Source organism: Nuphar pumila, chromosome 5, assembly GCF_984573655.1.
Source record: "Nuphar pumila chromosome 5, dmNupPumi1.hap1.1, whole genome shotgun sequence".
Taxonomy (NCBI): Eukaryota; Viridiplantae; Streptophyta; class Magnoliopsida; order Nymphaeales; family Nymphaeaceae; genus Nuphar; species Nuphar pumila.
Genome location: NC_143253.1, coordinates 44230860 through 44251511, shown reverse-complemented (window position 1 = coordinate 44251511; position 20652 = coordinate 44230860). Strand labels below are relative to the sequence as shown.

The 20652-nt window shown below is 33.2% G+C and overlaps 1 protein-coding gene across 2 annotated transcripts in view; it reads right to left on the bottom strand.

Annotated features, from left to right (window-relative positions):
- Window positions 1–11925: 11925 nt before the first annotated feature.
- LOC149837474 (aminoaldehyde dehydrogenase ALDH10A9, peroxisomal-like) overlaps window positions 11926–20652 on the bottom strand; it is a 101978-nt gene continuing 93251 nt past the window's right edge. For both annotated transcript variants that reach the window (XM_090006063.1, XM_090006064.1), the window contains exons 10-15: window positions 14598–14711; window positions 13049–13126; window positions 12809–12960; window positions 12668–12728; window positions 12428–12534; window positions 11926–12357 (exon numbers count right to left, since the gene is read on the bottom strand). In XM_090006063.1, the coding sequence (XP_089862189.1) occupies window positions 12267–12357; window positions 12428–12534; window positions 12668–12728; window positions 12809–12960; window positions 13049–13126; window positions 14598–14711 (603 nt within the window). In that variant the 3' untranslated portion in view covers window positions 11926–12266. The remainder of the gene's footprint in view (window positions 12358–12427; window positions 12535–12667; window positions 12729–12808; window positions 12961–13048; window positions 13127–14597; window positions 14712–20652) is intronic.

The window sequence follows — 20652 nt, the reverse complement described above, 5'->3', positions numbered from 1 at the left end:
AAACTGACAGGTTTTGTTAAAAATTACAAGAAAAATATCAATTCATAACCAAAAGACCTGAATTTTTGGAGGGATATCAATGACACATAAAGAAAAAACTTCTTCTTTTACAGTTTAGGCATTGAAACTACGGTTACAAAAGACACATTGAATTATCAGACCCCTCATTTTGACAAAATCGAAATAACAGGAAATTCACAGATGATCTTCTAAAATCTAGAAATAAGAGAAATCTAAGCTCTAAAATTCTGAAATTCTGGAAAATGACAGAGGATGTTTTGAGGAACAATTTCTATTTTAATAGTTAGAGCATCCGACCTACGGATTGGGAAGCCACAGTGGATTAAGGTCGGTCTAGACCCTGACAAGCCTATAGCTTTTCACAGGGGTCTGCAAAACCCGAATTTTGACATATATCAAACTTTTTTAGAAAAATTCTGTAAAATACAGTAAATAAGTAGATTTTTCTCTGGATCCACTGTATTTTTTAGAGGGTGAATCGGATCTCCCATGAGGGAGATCTGGAGTCCACAAGTCTGCTACAAGGGGATTTAGAACTTCCATAGGGTCAAAAACCCGGTTTAGTATTTGATTTTTAAAATGGGACTCCCGAACCCAAATTGATCATAGTCATGTTCAAGCACTAGTTAATGGAGGAATCTAAGAGAGAGAGAGGACTATATAAACCCCCTCTCACACACCCTTCTCATTCTCACTTTCCATAATTTTTTTCTTCTCTCTCTTTCCTCTCTTCTTTTCTTCTTCTTCCCATATTCACGCTTAGGAGGTTTGGTGTGTGTGGCTTGAGCAGTCATTAAACCTGTCTATTTTCATCAAGGTTGTGACAATGAGACTACCGGATCACCCAAATTTTTATTCAATTTATCGATCTATCAATCATTTCAGGTAAGATTTATGTAGTTTATGCTTTGTACATATACCAAGCATGCATATGTGTATGGTATATTATTTCATAGGTATATTTTCATTATTAGATTAGTCATACACATTTTTTGAGAAGATATTGCTTATTTGGATTTTTAAAAACACAAATCATGGGTTTTTCATAAAAATGTTTTTAAAAGACACATCTAAACAAAGTTTAACTGTTAAATCAGGTGAGATTTAGCCATAACATTTTTCTTTTTGGTGTTATCTATAGGTTAGTCATTAGAAACCAAAATATTGAAGTTTCAAAGGTTTTATGGGCTCAAGATAGTTTTTAGCAAAACTGCTTTTTGAGAAACTTTTGTTTAAGATAACTGTTATATTTTCTCGACCAGTTTTGAAAATAATTATGTATCTCTGAGAATATCAGTCCAAAAAAATTAAGTAGAACTACAGGGACAATCTACACATCTAGGGATTAATTTTATAATCTTATTTTTTCTATGTGAATTAGTTTTGATGGATAAACGTCCATCTTAATAGAGATCCAGTTTAGGCTTTGGTTACAGGACTATTTCGAATTGTCTTTTTGAAAAGCATAGAAGTCTAAGCAGAACCACTCCAAAAAAATTATAAAAAAATTGAGTGATGTCCAATATTATAATATAAAACTGTGTAAATAGGGTTTTATCAAAAACTTTTTCTATAAATCTCAAAAAATTCTTCACTCTAAGAAATTTGCTGCAGTTTACATAATCGGGCTTATAACTCTGTCAAAATATGATTCAATAGAGGATTTTTTTATTATTTTTATACTTGTAATTTTGAAGATCGGTTTACTAGCTTATGTTCCTGACAGGTGAGGGCAGCCCCAGTAAAAATATGAAGGTTTTATATATATATATATATATGTATATATATAGTTTTTGGTGGATTTTGCAAAATCGGGTTATTAGGTATCCGAATTTCCCTGATGACTTATGCATGTGTTTAGGCAATAACGTGTTTGGCTTTTTTTGTTTCACAATTTTTCTTTCATATCCTGCATATTATTAACATTAAGTCATCTTACTGAACTATGAACATAAACCCAAGCATTGGAGAAGATCGATATTCAAATTTGTGCAGGTTGTGTTTGAAAAATACTGCAAAAGATTGGCTATTATGCGATTTAATTGTTTTGGTTGATTCTAAATAATTGTATTTCCATATGTATGGATTATGATCATCATGTGTAGACTGTTAAATAATTGAAAATCATGCTTGATGTGATAGAAATCGAATGGTTTGTATTAAGAGAATCAAAAACCTGATTTTCCAGAAATCAATTTAGGGTTTTGGGCACTTTTCTTATAATTTGATTTTTATAATCTATATGCTATTGTGGTTTTATTTTTGAGGTCATGTGCAGCATTAACTGAATAAAATTATATAAATTTACCTTATGTAAACTTGGCTACAACTGAAACATAATTAAAAACATGAGTATTTCAATTTAAGCTTATGGGAGTCTTAACCAAAAAACCAACTTGTGTGTTTTTTGTTATGGGTTAGTTATAATAAAAACATTGATTCAATCTAATATCATTAATGTTTTAATTAGGTCTGATATAGTTTGATGTACTAAAAATCAATACATTAATTAGGGTCATATAGATTTTCTCGATAAGGGTTTATGGGAGCGCTTATCGATAAAGTCGAGTTTTGTGACTCTAATTATGTTTTAATATTTTTTTTAAAAATTTTATAAATCCTGTTTTGAATTATATCAGGTCTAATGTAAATATTTATGATTGAGGTGATGGTAAGTTAAATCATAATTGGTAAGTTATGGTTTTGGTGTATGGATGCCTTGTTTTGGAAAAATAGGCTTCTTCACAAATTATGATTAATGTTAATGGTAAATCCACTTATGACAGCTTGACTGAATTTATTTTCTTGGTAAACTAAGCATGATGATATTCTTAATTGCAATGAATGTGAATATGAATATGGATATGTTTGAATGCAATGTAATTGGCAAAGCATGGTTCCATTGTTGTGGTTTCAGGATGCTCTAGCCATCGGACTTGAACAACTTAATAGTGTTTTAAACTGTGTTTTATAGAATGATATATATTTATGATGATGATGAATGTTGATTTCTATTAATTGAAATTATGTGATATGACATAAATAATTGTTAAATAACATATTTACAAGATTCATGTGTTATGAGAATGCATGTTGTGATATGTGATGTAGTATTTATGAAATGCATACAGGGTGATAGAAAACCCATAGGGTTGTTTGGGAATATGGATGATAAAAAAAATTAAATGTTGAATTAAGGTCCCAGAATGGGAAGCATGTGATGATTATCACAATGCACTAATCTAAATGGTAGTTGCATTTACCCATGACCTAATTAATAAGATAACCCTTTAGTAGGATTCTCGATATGTCTTTACCAAGGTGTACTTAACCACAATAGTCTTTTGTCTGCCTTATAGAGGGTAGATGATATGAATTGTTTGAGCCCTTATTTCTATGCTTAAAAGGACAACGCCTCGGCGGTCCCCGGTCTAGAGAGGTAAGGAGGACTCCCAAATTTTATCCTAAGTCAACATGTCCTTTGGTCTTTTGCCAAAGTGAGTGATCGATCAAATATGGCTTGAAGTCATGTTTCAAGCAGTTTCTCTCGGTGTAACACCACTCTCGGGGGATGACTCCATCAAATACTCGGGAAATTAAAATATAGAGCATAATTAATACCCGAGTAGTCTAGTCTGTTTTATAGTGGGCCTATGCATACCTGATAGACATTTTGTAAACAAGTGAAAATTTAAAATAGTTTCTCACAATATTTTTTTGCAATCTTATATCTATTCATATGTTTATGTAAATATATGCATATGGTAAGATGTATTGGATTTGAAATATATTATTGTTATGTATGCCTGAAATGAGATATTATGGTTGCAAATATTTTGAAAATATGAATTCTTAAACTTTACTGTTTAGTGATTCAGTTGAATATTTATGTTGAATTCTGATACATATTTATGCAAGCTCAATGTATTGTATATTTGCATTATTTGTGTGAATTTTACTAAGACTCTAAAAAATCTCATGCTTTTAAAATAAAATGTTTTCAGTTAACGTGTGATCTGATAGAGCGATTGCAAGTTGCTGCGGAGGTGCTGTGTGAAAACGATAATTTTGAGATCTCGGGAGCTATGTGTCAAACCTTAATTAAATATTATTTAATATTTTAAATTTCAACATTTAGACATACGCATGGATGGTTTGATAATTAAGACAAATTGTTAAATATTTTAATTGATTTCTTTTATTAAGGGTCGAATATGTGTGCTTTAGATATGTAATGTGTCTGAGAGGTTTAACCAAAAAGCCCGAATGTTTGACTGATTTCAAATTAGTATTTTCTATTGTGTTTTTCAACATAGAAAAAATGAGTTTTTGTCAATTGGTTGCCTTTTTCTCAAACTTTGTTGTAAGAATATGTTAAACATCGGTGCATGTGCATGCTGACTCTTTAGAGCTTAATTCAGTTAAGGTAATGATAATGATAAACCATTTAAATTAATAATCCTTTTATGTAATATGTTCAATCAGTTTGTTAATGGTGGTTCCGTACTGGATTCAGTACTAGGAGACTAAGACATACTTGCCCTTGTGCTTAGGTTGGAACGTGTTCGTTGATTAAACCGTTATATTATTACATATAAAAATACCTATATTTTTTGGTTAAAATCTTACAGACCATTACATCACAGAGCAATGCAACTCCAGAGCTGTCCATGACATCCTCATGTAAATATTAATCAAGTGTCTTTTTTGTATAATTAAAATTTTATATTGTCATTCTTATTAATATATATTTGTTTCTTACAACAAATTAGTAACTGCAAAATCTTCTCAACGCAAACATGGGAAGAATAAATGTGTATCCCACTAGAAGCAAATCAAGCACCCAAGGACTTCAGTAAGTATCAAGCATGGGGCACAATGAGTTGTGGGCGAAGATACGTCTGTATTCTCTAGGAGGCTTTCGTGCATTATTAGGAAGCAAGCCAACTTGACTCATAAGTCGTGGATAAAGGTCGTAAAGGATGAGAAGTTGGTGTTGTGTTAGACAGTTTCTGTAAGTATATTGCCTAACTATGTTTTGATAAACAAATAATCTATAAAAAAATGTTACTAACTATATTATGATAATTTAGTACAAGCAAATTTTGATTTAGACATGGATAAGCAACTTCAACTATCATATTCAAGGGTGAGAAAGTTTTTACAAGCATTATAAGAGGTTTGAAAACCATGATAAAGCAGCAAAATATCTTTTTGAGGGAGTCAACTCTGATGTGTAGAAAGGGATTTACAACCTTTTTGCTGGAGACTATTGTACGATAAATATTGAATTTATATTCATTAGTAAATAAATATTCAAATTTTTAGATTTTCATGAACTATTTGATTTTTCTTTGATTAACTACAGATATTAGAGAAAAAATCTGTAAATAGAGCAAAACATATGGTCTAACATAACATTGGATCATCTTCGTACATTCGTAGGTTTCATACAAGGGTAAGTTTCTTATTTTCTAACTTTTTTTTCATATAGTAGTATATTGTTAAATATGTTTGATTTATTAGATTCTAAATTTGTTATTTGCAGACTAAAATAGATGGATAAGAACCGACAATGAGTGCATTCTACAAAGAGACACACACCCATTCTGATCACACAACATTTATTTGCAGTGAAGCAGAAGATACCCTTGTAAGTAACTCACACTTTGTAGACGCAAAGCAGAATCCATATTCATTAATTCTATTTTATACATTATCATTAGTTACTGATAACCAAATATTAATGTCATGCAGAACAAGTTGCGCTCTGTAAAAATTGAAAGTCATAAAATATGTTCTTTATAAGGAGGCTCGTCGATATCGCAACGAGACATCTTTGCCAAAGTCCTTGGGAAGTAGTTTGGGCATGTGAGAGAGATGGGTGCATTTGCTATTTCATCCAAAGGCCAAATCTGTGTTTCAGAGTTGTCTTCTTAGCTGGAGGCGATGCAGTCAGAGTTCCAACAATTAAGAGAACAACTAGAGTGAGGGAAAGAAGACTGAGAGCAGGAGAGAGAAGAAAATAGAAAGTTTGGAGAGCAAATACAGATTTTCATAGATTCTCTCATACAGAAGCCCCCATCCTAGATCTCTCTTATTTTCTCGTAGATAAGACCGCCAAATATATATTTGTTGGATGAGAATTTAGTAGTTTTTTTATGTCATGGTATGTTTTAAGGACATGTGTTTGTTTATAGTTTTTTTTTCTGTTTAGCCTGTATTAAATATTTTTCTATTCTAGTTAGTGTGAAACTGATTATATATATATATATATATATATATATATATATATATATATATATATATATATAATTAAAGTTGATGACCTCTTTAATGTAAAAAGTTGTTTTGTTAATGTTATCTTTATGCTTTTCTAGATTCTCACGTAAGTACAGGAAAAGGAGAAAGCATTATCGAGCCTTCAATCGTATTATGATTAAAATATTTGCAAGTTATCAGACTGAATTCTAATACTACTCTCATCATCATTAACATTGTCATTATTGAATTGCCAGTTTGTAGTCATTCTTGAAGTGTGTTTGTTGCATGTTTAGAGAGGAGTTTGAAGATGATGCATGTTTATTTTTTGAAGTGTATGTTTATTTTTGGATGTATGTTTAAAGTTAAATATTTGAAGGTGTTGGAGAGGGTAAATGTTTAAAGAAGTTGGAGAAGTGTGTTTGTTTTTTGATATGTATGTTTGAAGTTGAATATTTGAGAGGGTTAGAGATGATGAATGTTTGAGGAGGTTGGAAAAGTGTGTTTGTTTTTTGAAGTATATGATTATATTTGAATGTATGTTTAAGGAAGTCAGAAAAGTGTATGTTTATATTTGAATGAATGTATTTTTTAGGATGTTTGAAGTGTATATTTGAATTTATTTTCTGTTTTGTTTAATGTAATGTAAAAAAACTTAAAACTAATATAAAAATTTATTTTTACAAGTTTAGGGCGTATAACGAAAACATTTTTATGTCACCGTTAAAACCTATAACATCGACGTAATTATCATTGTCATAGCCTAAAACTGCAACTTACTTCTCATCGTTATAGACTATAATGACGAGTTCTTTCTCCCTATTACAGGTATAACAGCGACACAAAAATGTCATCTTTATATATAAGTCACCATTATAGGGTGGGTCGCTGCTAGTGATGTTCTTATTTTCAGCGAGATTTGTTTCCAATGTCAAGTCACACATTATCGATGACCTATAAATGTCGTCGTTATTACTCAACTAAGGCCAAAAATTTAGAAGCCATTATTTGTCACTGTTATAAACCTATAGCCGTGATAAATAGGCCAATAGCAACAATAAATATCACCATTATAGACACCTTTGTAAGTAACTCACATTTTGTAGCAACGAAGCATAATCCATATTAATTCATTATATTTTATACATTATCATTAGTTACTGATAACCAAATATTAACATCATGTAGAATAAGTTGCGCTCTGTGGAGATTGAAAGTAATAAAACATGTTCTTTACAAGGAGGCTCATCGAAAACGCAGTGAGACGTCTTTGCTAAAGTCATCAGAGAGCGGTCTAGACATGTGAGAGGGATGAGTGCATTTGTCATTTCATCCAAAGGCCAAACATATGTTTCACAATTATCTTCTTAGTTGGAAGCGATGCAATCGGAGATCCAACAATTAAGAGAACAACTAGAGCGAGAGAAAGAAGATCGAGAGCGAGACAGAGAAGAAAATAGAAAGTTTGGAGAGTAGATGCAGACTTTCATAGATTCTCTTAGACAGAACCCCTCATCCTATATCTCTCTTATTTTCTTGTAGATAAGACCGCTAGCTATATATTTGTTAGATGAATATGTCATAGTTTTTGATGTCATGTTATGTTTTAAGGACACATGTCTGTTTATAGTTTCTTTTTTGTTGTAGTTAATGTGAAACAAATTATATATATATATATATATATATATATATATATATATATATATATATATATATATATATATATATATATATATATTGAACTGAATTTGACATCCTCGTGAATGTGAAAAGATGTTTTGTTAATGCTATCATTATACTTTTTCAGATTCTCATGTAAGCACAGAAAAATAAAAAAACATTATTGAGCCTTCAATCGTAATATGATTAAAATATTTGCAAGTTATCAGATTAAATTCTAATATTGTTGTCATCATCATTAACATTGTCATAATTGAATTATCAGATTATAGTCATTCTTGAAGTGTGTTTGTTGCATGTTTAGAAAGGGGTTTGAAGAGGATGTATGTTTATTTTTTAAAGTGTATGTTTATATTTGAATGTATGTTTGAAGTTGAATATTTAAGGGGGTTGTTGAGGATGAATGTTCGAAGAGGTTGAAGAAGTATGTTTTTTGAATTGTATGTTTGAAGTTGAATGTTTGAGGGGTTGGAGAGGACGAATATTTGAGGAGATTGAAGAAGTGTGTTTGTTTTTTGAAGTGTATGTTTATATTTGAATGTATGTTTGAACTGGAATGTTTGAGGAGGTTGGAGAAGTGTGTTTATTTTTTGAAGGATATGTTTATATTTGAATGTATGTTTGAAGTTGAATGTTTGAGAAAGTTGGAGAAGTGTATGTTTATATTTGAATGGACTAATGTTTGAAGTGTATATTTGAATTTATTTTCTGTTTTGTTTAATGTAATGTAAAAAAATAAAAACTAATATAAAACATTATTTTTATAAGTTTAAGGCCTATAACTACGACATTTTTGTGTCACCATGATAGGCGTTATGTCGTTGTTACAACTTATAATGACGACGTAATTATCGTTGTCATAGCCTAAAATTGCAACTTATTTCTCGTCGTTATAGACTATAATGGTGAGTTAACTCTCTCCGTTATAGGTATAACGGTGACACAAAAATGTCATCTTCATAGATAAGTCATCGTTATAGGGTGGGTCACTATTAGTGGTGTTCCCAGTTTTGGGAAGATTCGTTATAAGGTGGGTCACTGCTAGTGGTGTTCCCAGTTTTGGCAAGATTCGTCACTGGTGTTGGGTTACACATTAACGATGACCTATAAATATCATCCATATTGCTCAACTAAGGCCAAAATTTGGCAGCCATTATTTGTCGTCATTATTGACCTATAGCGGCGATAAATAGGCCAATAGCGGCAAGAAATATCACTGCTAACCCTTATCCTTATAGTAAGTGCACTGGATCCCACCCCTCCCCTATAAGTTCCAAAGGTTACAAGGTAAAGTTAAGCTCAAGCCTACTGAAACTAGTTTGAGCTTGACTCAAGCTGATTAAAGACAAAGGGTGTTCAAGCTCAACTCAAGTCTGCCTGCTGTGTAGCTCTAGCTATAAGCACCAGTTGGGGATTGAAAAACTGAATTGACTGAACATAGATTATGGTAGGTCCGGATCTATGTCTGATCTATTCTTGCATGTTTTAAGAACTAAAAATGATCATACTGTATTACTAGTTTGACACATTTCCCTAAAAACCTTTTAATTTTCTCTATTCTCTCATTGTTCAAAATTGCAAATACTCAACTTCGTTAGGACCTTTTTACTCTTTGCAATTATGAATTGACGACTTATTATGATAAAATTGTATCGCTCATCGGCTAGTGTAAATTCTCACTTAAATCTTGAATCACACGTTTTCTTATGTGAACCTCATGAACTCGCATAAATTTATTTGCAAACATTTGGTGAAACCGAATCCACTAAAAACACAAATATCCTACTTATTCGTATATATAATTTGAAGCTTGCATAAATTTATGTGCATATCCGGTTAGACTGAAACCACTAAAATCTCAAATATTTTATGTATTCACATATATAATACAAACTTCATATAAATTTATTTGTGCACATCTTGTTAGACGGAAACCACTAAAATCACAAATATCCTACTTATTTTCATATACTTTATGAATTCACAAAAACATATATGCAAACCTCTACTTAAATTTAACGTCAGAACATTGTAAATATCTTACTTAAATATTTATAAATTTATTATATATATGAGTTTTCTTATCATTTGCGATGTTACCAAATTTTATATAAACTCATTTTTGTACCTAGGGTTTACATTGTTCCACGCCCCTTACAACAATTGCCATGTATGACCAATTGCATAATGACTTTATATATGATTTGCGAACTCTACAAATAATAAGAAAACTTGCATGTTTAATAAATTTGCAAATATTTAAGTAGGACATTTGCAATGTTGCGACTCTCAGTTTAAGTGGAGGTTCACACATATGTTTATGCAAATTCATGAAGTATATGTGAATACATAGGATATTTGAGATTTTAGTGGTTTAATTCTCTGGATGTGCTCAATTAAATTTATGCAAAGTTTGTATTATATATGCAAATACGTAGAATATTTGCGAGTGGTTTCAGTCTAATCGGATGTCCGCAAATAAATTTGTGAGGTTCGTATTATATGTATGAATAAAGTAGGATATTTTTTATTTTAGTGGATTTAGTTTCACCGAGTAAATAAATTTATACAAGTTCATGAGATCCACATAAGAAAACGTCCGATTCTGAATCGAAGTAGGAGTTTGCATTAGCCGACAAGCAATACAATTTTATCGCAATAACCTGTAAATTAGCAATTGTGAAGGGCAAAAAGGTCCTAACAAAGTTGGGTGTTTACAATTTTGGACAGCAGGAGAATAATAGAAATTGTAGGTTCATAGGGAAACATGTCAAATTAGTGGTACAGGTTATTTTTCATCTGAAAGCTGAATGGTTGGTAACAATGCACGATTGTAGATATCTGATTTAGTCTTTGAGAGATCACAATGAACTGATGAAGTTATTGCTTTGTGGACAGTCGACGTTTTTATCCAGGTTTTTTGAAAAAACAGGTTTTAAAAAGGTGGTTTTATGCAAAACCTAGGTTTTTCAAGACCCAAGCTTTAGCCCGTCATTCAAATGGAATGGGTTTCTTGATTGGATGTAGCACAAACGTACCCACCATGGAAAGACAATTTATTTGTAATTGCTGTGTGGTGCACGTAACCCTCCATTGATGTGCAGATGGGAGTTACTGTCAAAGCAATATAGCTTCTAAAGACCACATACTCTTAAACTAGAAAATTCATCAAATTTGAATGTGGAAGACCTCTTTTCTCCAATGCACCAATAAATGGAAATCACGTAGTAGTGAGGGATTTTTGAGGAAATCCTGTTTCTGCACTCGGTACAGACTTTGATATTATGGCTAAACCTGACTTCGGATATAGATGGTATAGGTGGAGATGGATTCAGATCTGGAGGCAAATACAATCACTCCAAACAAATTCAACTCCAAGTAAAAACACAATGCTCGGATATGACCAAAGAACTGAATCCTGAATAGTTGGATTCGATCAAATCTGACCAAAACCTAAACTCATTTGCAACTTAAGTTTTGATGCGAGGGTCAATAGTATCCCTTTTTCTTGTTATTTAAAGTTGAGAAGTGGGGTACGAGTGATGTTCACTGGTTCTCAAACCAACTGCACTACCAGGTTAGAATATCCTTGGGCAGCAAATGTTCCTATTTAACACCATCTTAGGTTTAAATATCAAAACCCTTTTTCTAAGACACTATTTGCACATTATCAACAATCTGGTCAGATCACAGTGAAAAGCAGAAGCTGATCAAATTTCATCGTATTATACCAAAACCTACCCGCTTAAGCAAGTGGATCTGAATTTTCTTAACAAACCTGACTGAACGAGCTCGATTTGGTTAAATATAAAATCCAAACCTGTACTATGACGTCCCTAATGCACACACACAAAGCTCGGTCCCTGCCTTCTGAATGGCTACATTACTTGTCACCGTGTTCCCCATAGTAGGGTCCTTCCAGTGCTTCAACCACAGACAAAGATAGTACCAGTAAAGCTTAGATTGCCCTAATATGAAGATCAAATTAAGCTAAATCTTAGGAAATTCATGTCTACAGTACTTGTCTTTGCTTCTCCATTGCAAGGTAGATTATGAATAGTATGCTTGATAAGATACTATCATACTACAGAATACAAAGAAGCAAACTTGTAGAAGCTCAAGATTTTGGTGTAATAAATAGGACACATGTTATATGTAGTTCTCTTCCGAGTTTATCATGGTGCCTAAGTGACGTTAATGACATGAGGATATTACTTTTGACGTTGCATGCATTGCATCTACTCCCATTATTACGGCAAGTGTTGACAGCAAAGGTGCTTGTAACAACGCATTTATTTCATTCTTCATAGCTTAGAAGGCGATGAGTACCAACCCCAAGGTTCATTCGAGATGTATTCCGTCACCTGCTTTACACTCAAATAGTTCTCGAGGCCCCTGCACAGCCAAAAAAAATCAGTATGGCAAAACATTGCAACATTCTGGTTCATGAGTTAAATGATCTCACCACTCCCCTAGTTCACGACCAAAACCACTACGTTTGGTTCCTCCCCAAGGCGCTTGGCAGAAGGTTGGCTGCGAGCAATTCACCCATACTATCCCAGCCTGAAGATGCTGTAATGCAAAAGAAAAATTTTCATCTACATTATTAGTATGCTTATAATTCTCCACTATCCAGTAAATGAGTTCTCATTCATGAATCCTGGAGTTGGTCATCTCAGAGAGAGAGAGAGAGAGAGAGAGAGACCTTGGTTACACGCTCACACAATTCTGGATCCTTAGACAGCACAGCACCAGCTAGACCATAGCTGAGAAAACAGAAGATGCCATACAACTTGGTAAACAGGTGAACAGGAATGCCACGGTATTCGAGAAAGAATAGACTTACGGTATGCCATTAGCAAGTTCAATGGCCTCTTCTTCTGTTGCAAACGTTTTAACACATAGAACTGGACCAAAGACCTCCTCATTCCAAATTTGCATTGATGTATCTACATTTCCTATGATGGTTGGCTCCACAAAGAATCCTTTGCTCAAGTGCTGTCATCCATTTATGTGGAAGCAAATATTTTCATCAAAATATAAATTTGAGTGGCCTTTTGAAATTAGTCACATGATTCGACCTTACCGGGGGACGCCCTCCTCCGCATAGAATAGTTGCACCTTCACTCTTGGCTGTTGAAATGGACTTGAGTATCTTCTGATACTGAAACATAAGGGAACAGTGTCATCCTCCTGATTTGAGGAGATAAATCAGGGCTTGATTAAAGAAAATAAAATAAAATTAGGAAAAATGCAAAACATTTAAAAAGATCAATAGCATCAAGACAAAAGATAATTAAAATTATAACATCGTCATAATAGAAAATACAGAATTCCATAACAGCATTGTCGATGACTGAACAAGTAACCACCATACACCAGGAACTTCTAAATTTCTTGTTTTCCATGGATAACTACAACACCTTTTGCAAGTTTACCATGTAATAGTAACACACGCAAGCTTTTGCAGGGATAATTTGAAATAGCATATATTTCTGAAGTAGCATTATTTATGGCTGAACAAGTTGCCACCTCCTAAACATGAAAATTTCAAATTTCATTGTATTGCCATAAATACCATGCAATAGTAAAAGACAAGCGTTTTACAGGGATTTTAAATAATTACAGGAAGTAGCATAGACTTTACTAATTAATGAAAGTTTAAAAAATGCTTAACATGTGTGTTTCATTTGTGACATAACTGCTAAAACATAAATAAAAAATATTAGCAATATTTTAAAAATATCATGATTTTAACATGATATTTTCAAAAGCCAATATAATGCTGATCATGATATTTTCAAAATATCACCTATTTTGTGACTATCTCAATTTTTATCATGATATTAACTTGATAGAAACACTTTCCAATATTTTTATATTACATACTTTTTGTTATATGTATCTTTTTATATATACCAATGTCCAAAGATTTTGTTGAGAAAACCAGATTTTTTTAAAATAACACCAGATTCTCCTCAACAAGAGTTTTCCAAGAATGAGATTGTAGCAAGGCTTTTGGCAGGGAAATATTACAATCTATGGCAGCATATAGCAGCTAACCATAAGTTTAACACTAAAAAATCATTCCGTTGAAACAAAGTAGTGACGACAACATAGAATAACTGAGCTTAGAACAAAAACATATTCAATAAAGAAGCATGCAGTTTGAAGTTGGCTCCCAAAACTATATATGCAACCCAGTAAGCGAAAAACAAGGTTCACACGTTATGTGCAACTCATGGATTGAGAAAATGGAGAAAAACATTAGGGATATGAGAAGCATTATTGATAACCACCATCATATGTTTACAATTTACACAAGACCTACTGACTTTTGCACGAACGCAACAATACAGAATCAGTTGATAACAACAATCAGAAGCATTATTGATAACCATCATCATGTGCTTGCAATTACACAATTCCCACATTGTAAACTTCATACCTATGATGGGGCTATAGCAAACACCACCATGAAAGATGGAGAGAAAAAAAACAAAAAAAACAAATGCAACAATGTGCAAACAAGAAATTAAACAATTTACAAGAATGTTGCGTAAACATCAACTCTCAACAAAATCTACAAATAAAGGCATTTATTATATAGAATAAGCCAAAAGATAACTCCACACCTGTCCTTCACTCACAACTGGGCCAAGCCTGCATCCATCCTCAAAGGGGTCCGAAATCTTAATGTTCTTGGTCCAATTGCCAAGTTTCTCTAAGAACTCATTTGCAATGCTCTCCTGCATGGATATGTTAGGTACAAACAATAATGATTAATTGCAGAAGAAAAAAGAAAAAGGAACAAAGATCCAGGGGAAAAGATCAACATGCTAATATGGACATTCCAAACACCAAATATAAGATTCATGGCTTCATGATAAAAAAAAGGAACAGGAGACCATAAAAGATGAGTCATGAGACTAGAAAGTGAAAATTATTCCAAACATCAAATATAAGATTCAAGGCCTCATGATTAAAAAATAAAAGATAAGAACAAGAGACCATCAAAGATGAGACTAGAAAGTGAATATTATTAAAGTGTGATAATGATATGTTTGCAAATAATGAGAAAACAGCATTCTAGAATCAGAAGCCTCATGTCTAAAACATTCTTTCTTCCATGAGCAGCAAATGTAACAAAAATTGGCAGCTCAGTACATCTGATTATTCCAATATAAGAGAAAAAAGAGAGAAAATATGCTATGTAGACCTCAACTCCTTAAATGTCTAAGCAATGACATTCCCATTTTTATATTAGCACTAATTTTATTATCATATGTTTTGAATAAAATTAAGAAAAGACGTTAAACAAATTGGCAAAGCAAGTTGTTAACGCTTTGCTTGTAAAAGATGAGAAAACTGTATGAAGTTCTTGAGATATAGATATGCTGCATCTTTCCAGGTCAATACTTCAGGTTCCAACTGTTGAAAAAGTATCCGCCATTTTTTCGAAAAAAAAACATTTCTTACTCAATAAGCATGAGTGGGAAGCAGCAGTACTCGTAGCCAAATAAAAGTAGAGGAAAAACAGGGAAACCTGTACAAATACGCTTAATCTTTTCATTTTAAAAAAGTTAGCATGTTTATAATAAACCAGCCAGCGTTCAGCCCCCCCCCCCCCCCCCAAAAAAAAAAACTATAATTACAGTTTTTCTCAGAATACAATTTTTTTTTTTATTAAATTTAGCATGATAGAAATCAATTTGCAATTTTTCACATATGAACATGGACACTCTTCAAAGGGCATCACACCTGTATCATACCAGTGTCAACGTGGGTGCGACACTTAGAAATGGATTCTGTTGTGTCGGTTGCAATTAACCGCATCCAGGTCCATTTCTGTTTAAAACAGGACTTGGTCACCCTGACCAAGTCCACTTTCATCCACACACACTAGCTGCACACCCACACTTTTTTTTTTAATTTCCATGTTGCACCTTTAAGAAGATGAGTTCTTGGATCATCACCAAACGAAGCTTCAAATAGCTCCAACCAAAATGCCAAAAAAGATCATTCACAAGAACCACAAGGTTTTATACAAAATACCCAAAAAAGGGTATACAATAAAGAGAGAGAAAATATATTATTGAATGGGTAAACACCCTTGAAAAAATCATACATAGTGAGGGGGCTTTGCCCCATATTTATAATACATTGAGAGAGAGTAGAAGAGGAAGTTGTTGGGCTCCCAACAACTCTAAATAGAGCCATTAGGAGTCTAACGACTCTCTTGCTTTTTGACCAAAGTCAAACATTGACTAGTCAAAAGGCTAAAACAGTACAAAAAGAAAAAAAGAAAAAATCCTATTCTAACTAGACTAAAAAGAAAAATAATTCCTAGTTAGCCTAGGATATTACATATAATTTAACACTCACCTTCAAACTTACGATTGAATAACTGAAAGTTTGTCCAAGAGAAAGTGAAATCGAAGAGCAGCGAGAGGTTTAGTAAAGAAATCTGTCAGTTGATATTCTGAAGAAACATAGGAAAGATCAATGGTGCTGTGTAGAAATTTCTCTCGTACGTAGTGATAATCCATCTCGATATGCTTGGTTTGTTCGTGAAATATCCGGTTGCTGGTAATGTAAATAAAACTTTTGTTGTCGCAGCATAGTCGTAATGCTCCTGTACTCTCAACACCTATGTCATGAAGCAATAGCCTTAACCAGACTACTTTCATAGTGATTATAGCCATAACTCTATACCCGACTTCAGTTGACGAGAGAGAGACCTTTTGTTGCTTCTTGTACCTCTAAGAAATCAATGATTCACCTAAAAATACACAGAAACCAGTAGTTGAATGTCGATCATTGGGATCGCCTCCCCAATCTGCATCAGTATAAGCAGTTAAATCCAAAAGGAGGAAGAAGCAGACAAGAAAAGTCTTCAAAAAATAGAAGTTTTAATATATCTAATAATACGTAAAACAACTCCCATATGAACAATGGTACGAGCATGCTGAAATTAGCTTGTTGTGTAAATGGCATACGCAATGTCAGGTCTTGTAATGGAGAGATAAGTCGGTGCCCCCGACAAGTTGTTTAGAGCAAATTTAGATTCAGTTAGCAAATAGCCTCTAGAGGAATAGGCAACTTCTATGCCAAGATTTTTTTTTAGAAAACCCAAATCACTCATTTCAAAGTGTGTTTTGAGAAATTTTTTAATGTTGTCAACTCCCTATTTATCACTTTCAGTGATGATCATGTCGTCTATAGAGAAGAATAATAATAACACCTGTATCAGAATTCTTAACAAACAAAGATGTGTCAGTAAGACAAGATTGAAAACCAAAATCAATCATAACCTGACTAAATTTATTATACCAAGCTTTTGTGGCTTGCTTAAGTCCATACAAAGCCTTATTTAAACGAAGAGCTTTTCTTTTAAGAATATTGATGCCAGGTAGTGATTCCATATATACTTCTTCAGCTAGGCTTCTATTAAGAAATGCATTTTTGACATCCATTTGATATATATGCCACTTCTTTACAGAGGCAAGAACTATTAGGATCCTAATTGTGGTCATTCTAGTGACTGAGGCAAAAGTCTCTTCATAATCTATTTCATACTCTTGGGAATAACCTTTGGCAACTAATCGAGTTTTAAACCTCTCAAGAGAGTCATCACTCCTGGTTTTAACTTTATACACCCATCGACAACCTATAGGCTTTTTGCCTGGTGGAATATCTTGAATAGTCCAAGTATTTGCCTTTTCTAAGGCTTTTAATTCTACTGTCATTGCTTTGACCCATTCAGGTTGTTCCTTTGCTGCAACATAGTTAAAAGGCTCTAGGTAGGAGTGTATTAAGACCAGGGTTACCGGAAGCGCCTAGCTAAAAGGGGAAGCGCGTTTCCCTGAAGCGCGCTTTGGAAGCGCGAAACGTCGCGCTTCCGAAGCGTGGGGGGAAGCGTCCCCCTTTTTTGGGAAGCACGCTTCACTTTAATGGGGGACGCGTTTCCCTTTAATGGGGGACGCACTTCCCTTTAATGGGAAGCGCGCTTCCCATCACGCTTCCCCTGTTTTTTTCAATTTTTTTGTATTTTTTATTTTTTTTTTATTTTTTTCGCTTCCCCCTCGCTTTCGAGACGCTTCCTAGGTCGCTTCCGAGACACTTCCCGAATCGGTCCTAAGTGGTCCCACGCTTCTCCACTTCCTAAAATTTTGAAAGTGCCTCGCTTCCCGCTCCCGCTTCCTCAACTGGCAACCATGATTAAGACAATGTAGGCTTGATACTTCGGTGAAAAAGACTCATAGAACACAAATTTTCAGGAACTTTTGACACTAGATAACTTTCTAGTTGATATTTGTTTCTGTTCTTTAGTATATTTTTTGAGAGCATATGGTTTTTCTAAATTTCTCCGCTTAGAATATTGAATACAATCTTGATTATCATTAAGTGATTATTTTGATCATCTTGACTTTCATCAATATCACCTTCATCAATCTTTGGAACTAAGTCCAAAAAACAAGAATACTCATCTATTTTCTTAGAGTTCTCACTTTCAAAAAAACTTTTCTTTTCTAAGAAGAATACATTCCTTGATACATACAACTTTTTAGTTTTAAAGTCAAAACATCTATAGCCTTTTTTGGTGATTTGCATATCCTAAGAAAGCACAAGGAATAACATGATGAGAGAGTTTGTCATTTTTGTCATAAAAAACAAAACATTTGCATCCAAAAACCTTTAACCTAGAATAATCTGGAATTTGCTTGAAAAGTTTTTCAACAGAAGATATATTGTTTAGTGAAGAGGATGGCATCCTGTTAATAAGATAAACTACAATTAAAGTGGTTTCGGCCCAAAGCCTTTGGTACTTGAAGTGTAATGAGTAAAGTTCTTGTTGTTTCTATAATATGTCTATGTTTTCTTTCTGCTAAATCATTTTATTGAGGAGTATAGGAGCATGATCTTTGATGTGCAATACAGTGTAGGTTCAAATAATCTTTAAATTCTTTTGATAAAAACTCTCCTTGAATCGATGTGAAAGATTGAAATATCATTCTTAAATTGATTTTTGACTAGATTGTGAAATATTTGAAAATGTGAGAAAACTTTGGATTTATGTTTAAGAAAATAAATCTAAGTATGTCTTGTAAAGTCATCAACGAAAATTACATAATACATAAAACAACCTTCTGATATAACAGGTGTGGGTCCTCGTACATATGAATGTACTAACTCAAGTGGTCGAGAAGAAACAAAGGTTCTTTCTTGAAAAGGTAATCTCTTTATTTTTCAAGAATGCATTTTTCACATGTAAAGGTTTCAAAATTACAAAAAAAAAATCATCTTTGGAAAAAACTGGATCTTGGATATACTAAGATGGGCAAGTCTCTTGTGCCATAGATCCAAATGTATTTTCTAAACATTACAACATAATGTGCTCTTGGGTATTTACAAAAATATCATTTAGTATAAGACTCCTTCTTTATGGCCTTCCCCAATTAGCTTCTCTGACTGGTGATCATGCACTCGACAACCATGAGAGGAGAAAGAAACATTACAATCATGGTCAGATAATTGAGAGACAGATAAAAGATTTAGGTTAAGTTTAGGAATATATCTAATTTGTAGAATAAAAAATCTTTTTGAGTTTTGAGAAATATTTTCAAAATTACCTATTCCTTTGATTTTCAAGAGATGTTCCATCAACGGTAAAAAAATTTGACTCATTTGAGGTATGACATTCGGATAACATATCAATGTTTGGTGTCATATAAAAAGAAGCACATGAGCCAAGAAGCCAAATAGATTTACTGAGATCGGAAATGCCGACGGAAGAGAGTGCGGCTCCAGTGGATAAAGATGCTCCTTTGAGTAGTGGTTGAAGTGCCTTCACTAATTGTGTTAAGAACATGCTTTCAATGGATGGCTCACTTGATTCTTATTGAGATCCGACAAAAGCAACATTCTTTTCATAGGGTTTCTTTAATTTTGGACAATAAGTTTTCACATGTCCCGGTTCTCGACAACAGTAACAAATGACTTTTTTTTTTTCAAATTCATTTTCTTATTTCCCATCATTTGTCCTCCCATAGTATGAAGGTTTGTATATATGAACATGATTTTCCGGTCTAGATACGGCTAGAACCAAGTCATCATCACACTTGGAGATTCTCTTCTTAAGTCTATTCTCTTCCATGCTTAATTCTTCTATTGTGTCTTCTATGGAAGGAACCTTTCCTTAATGAAGAAGAACAGATTTGGTTGATTCAAATTCCGATCTTAACTTACTAATAAATTGAAAGAAGTGCTTTGTATTTATTTGATTTTGGCAGAGCTTTATGTCTTATGAACAATGCCACTTTGGTTCAAGAAGAGCCAACTCTTCCCATAATTTAACATAAAGCTCTTCCCAACTCTTATGAAAATGGCTTCCTCACCTTTTACCTTTGTAAGGATTAGCTTAGGTTCTAAATCGGTCCCATCAACTAATCCCCACAACCCCTTTCCCTATATAAGGTGTTTCATAATTGAAAACCATGTAACATAGTTAGAGTCATTAAGCTTAATGGGTTTAATAGTGACATTATCATTGTCATCCATTTTACAAGGCTTGAGAAGGAAAAAAGAAAGAAAGAAGAATGAAGAAGAAGAGAAGAGAAGAGATAAAAGTGAAGATAATGAGTACTCATGCTCCTCCAAGCTTTTCACACGATCATGATTTCGCATACA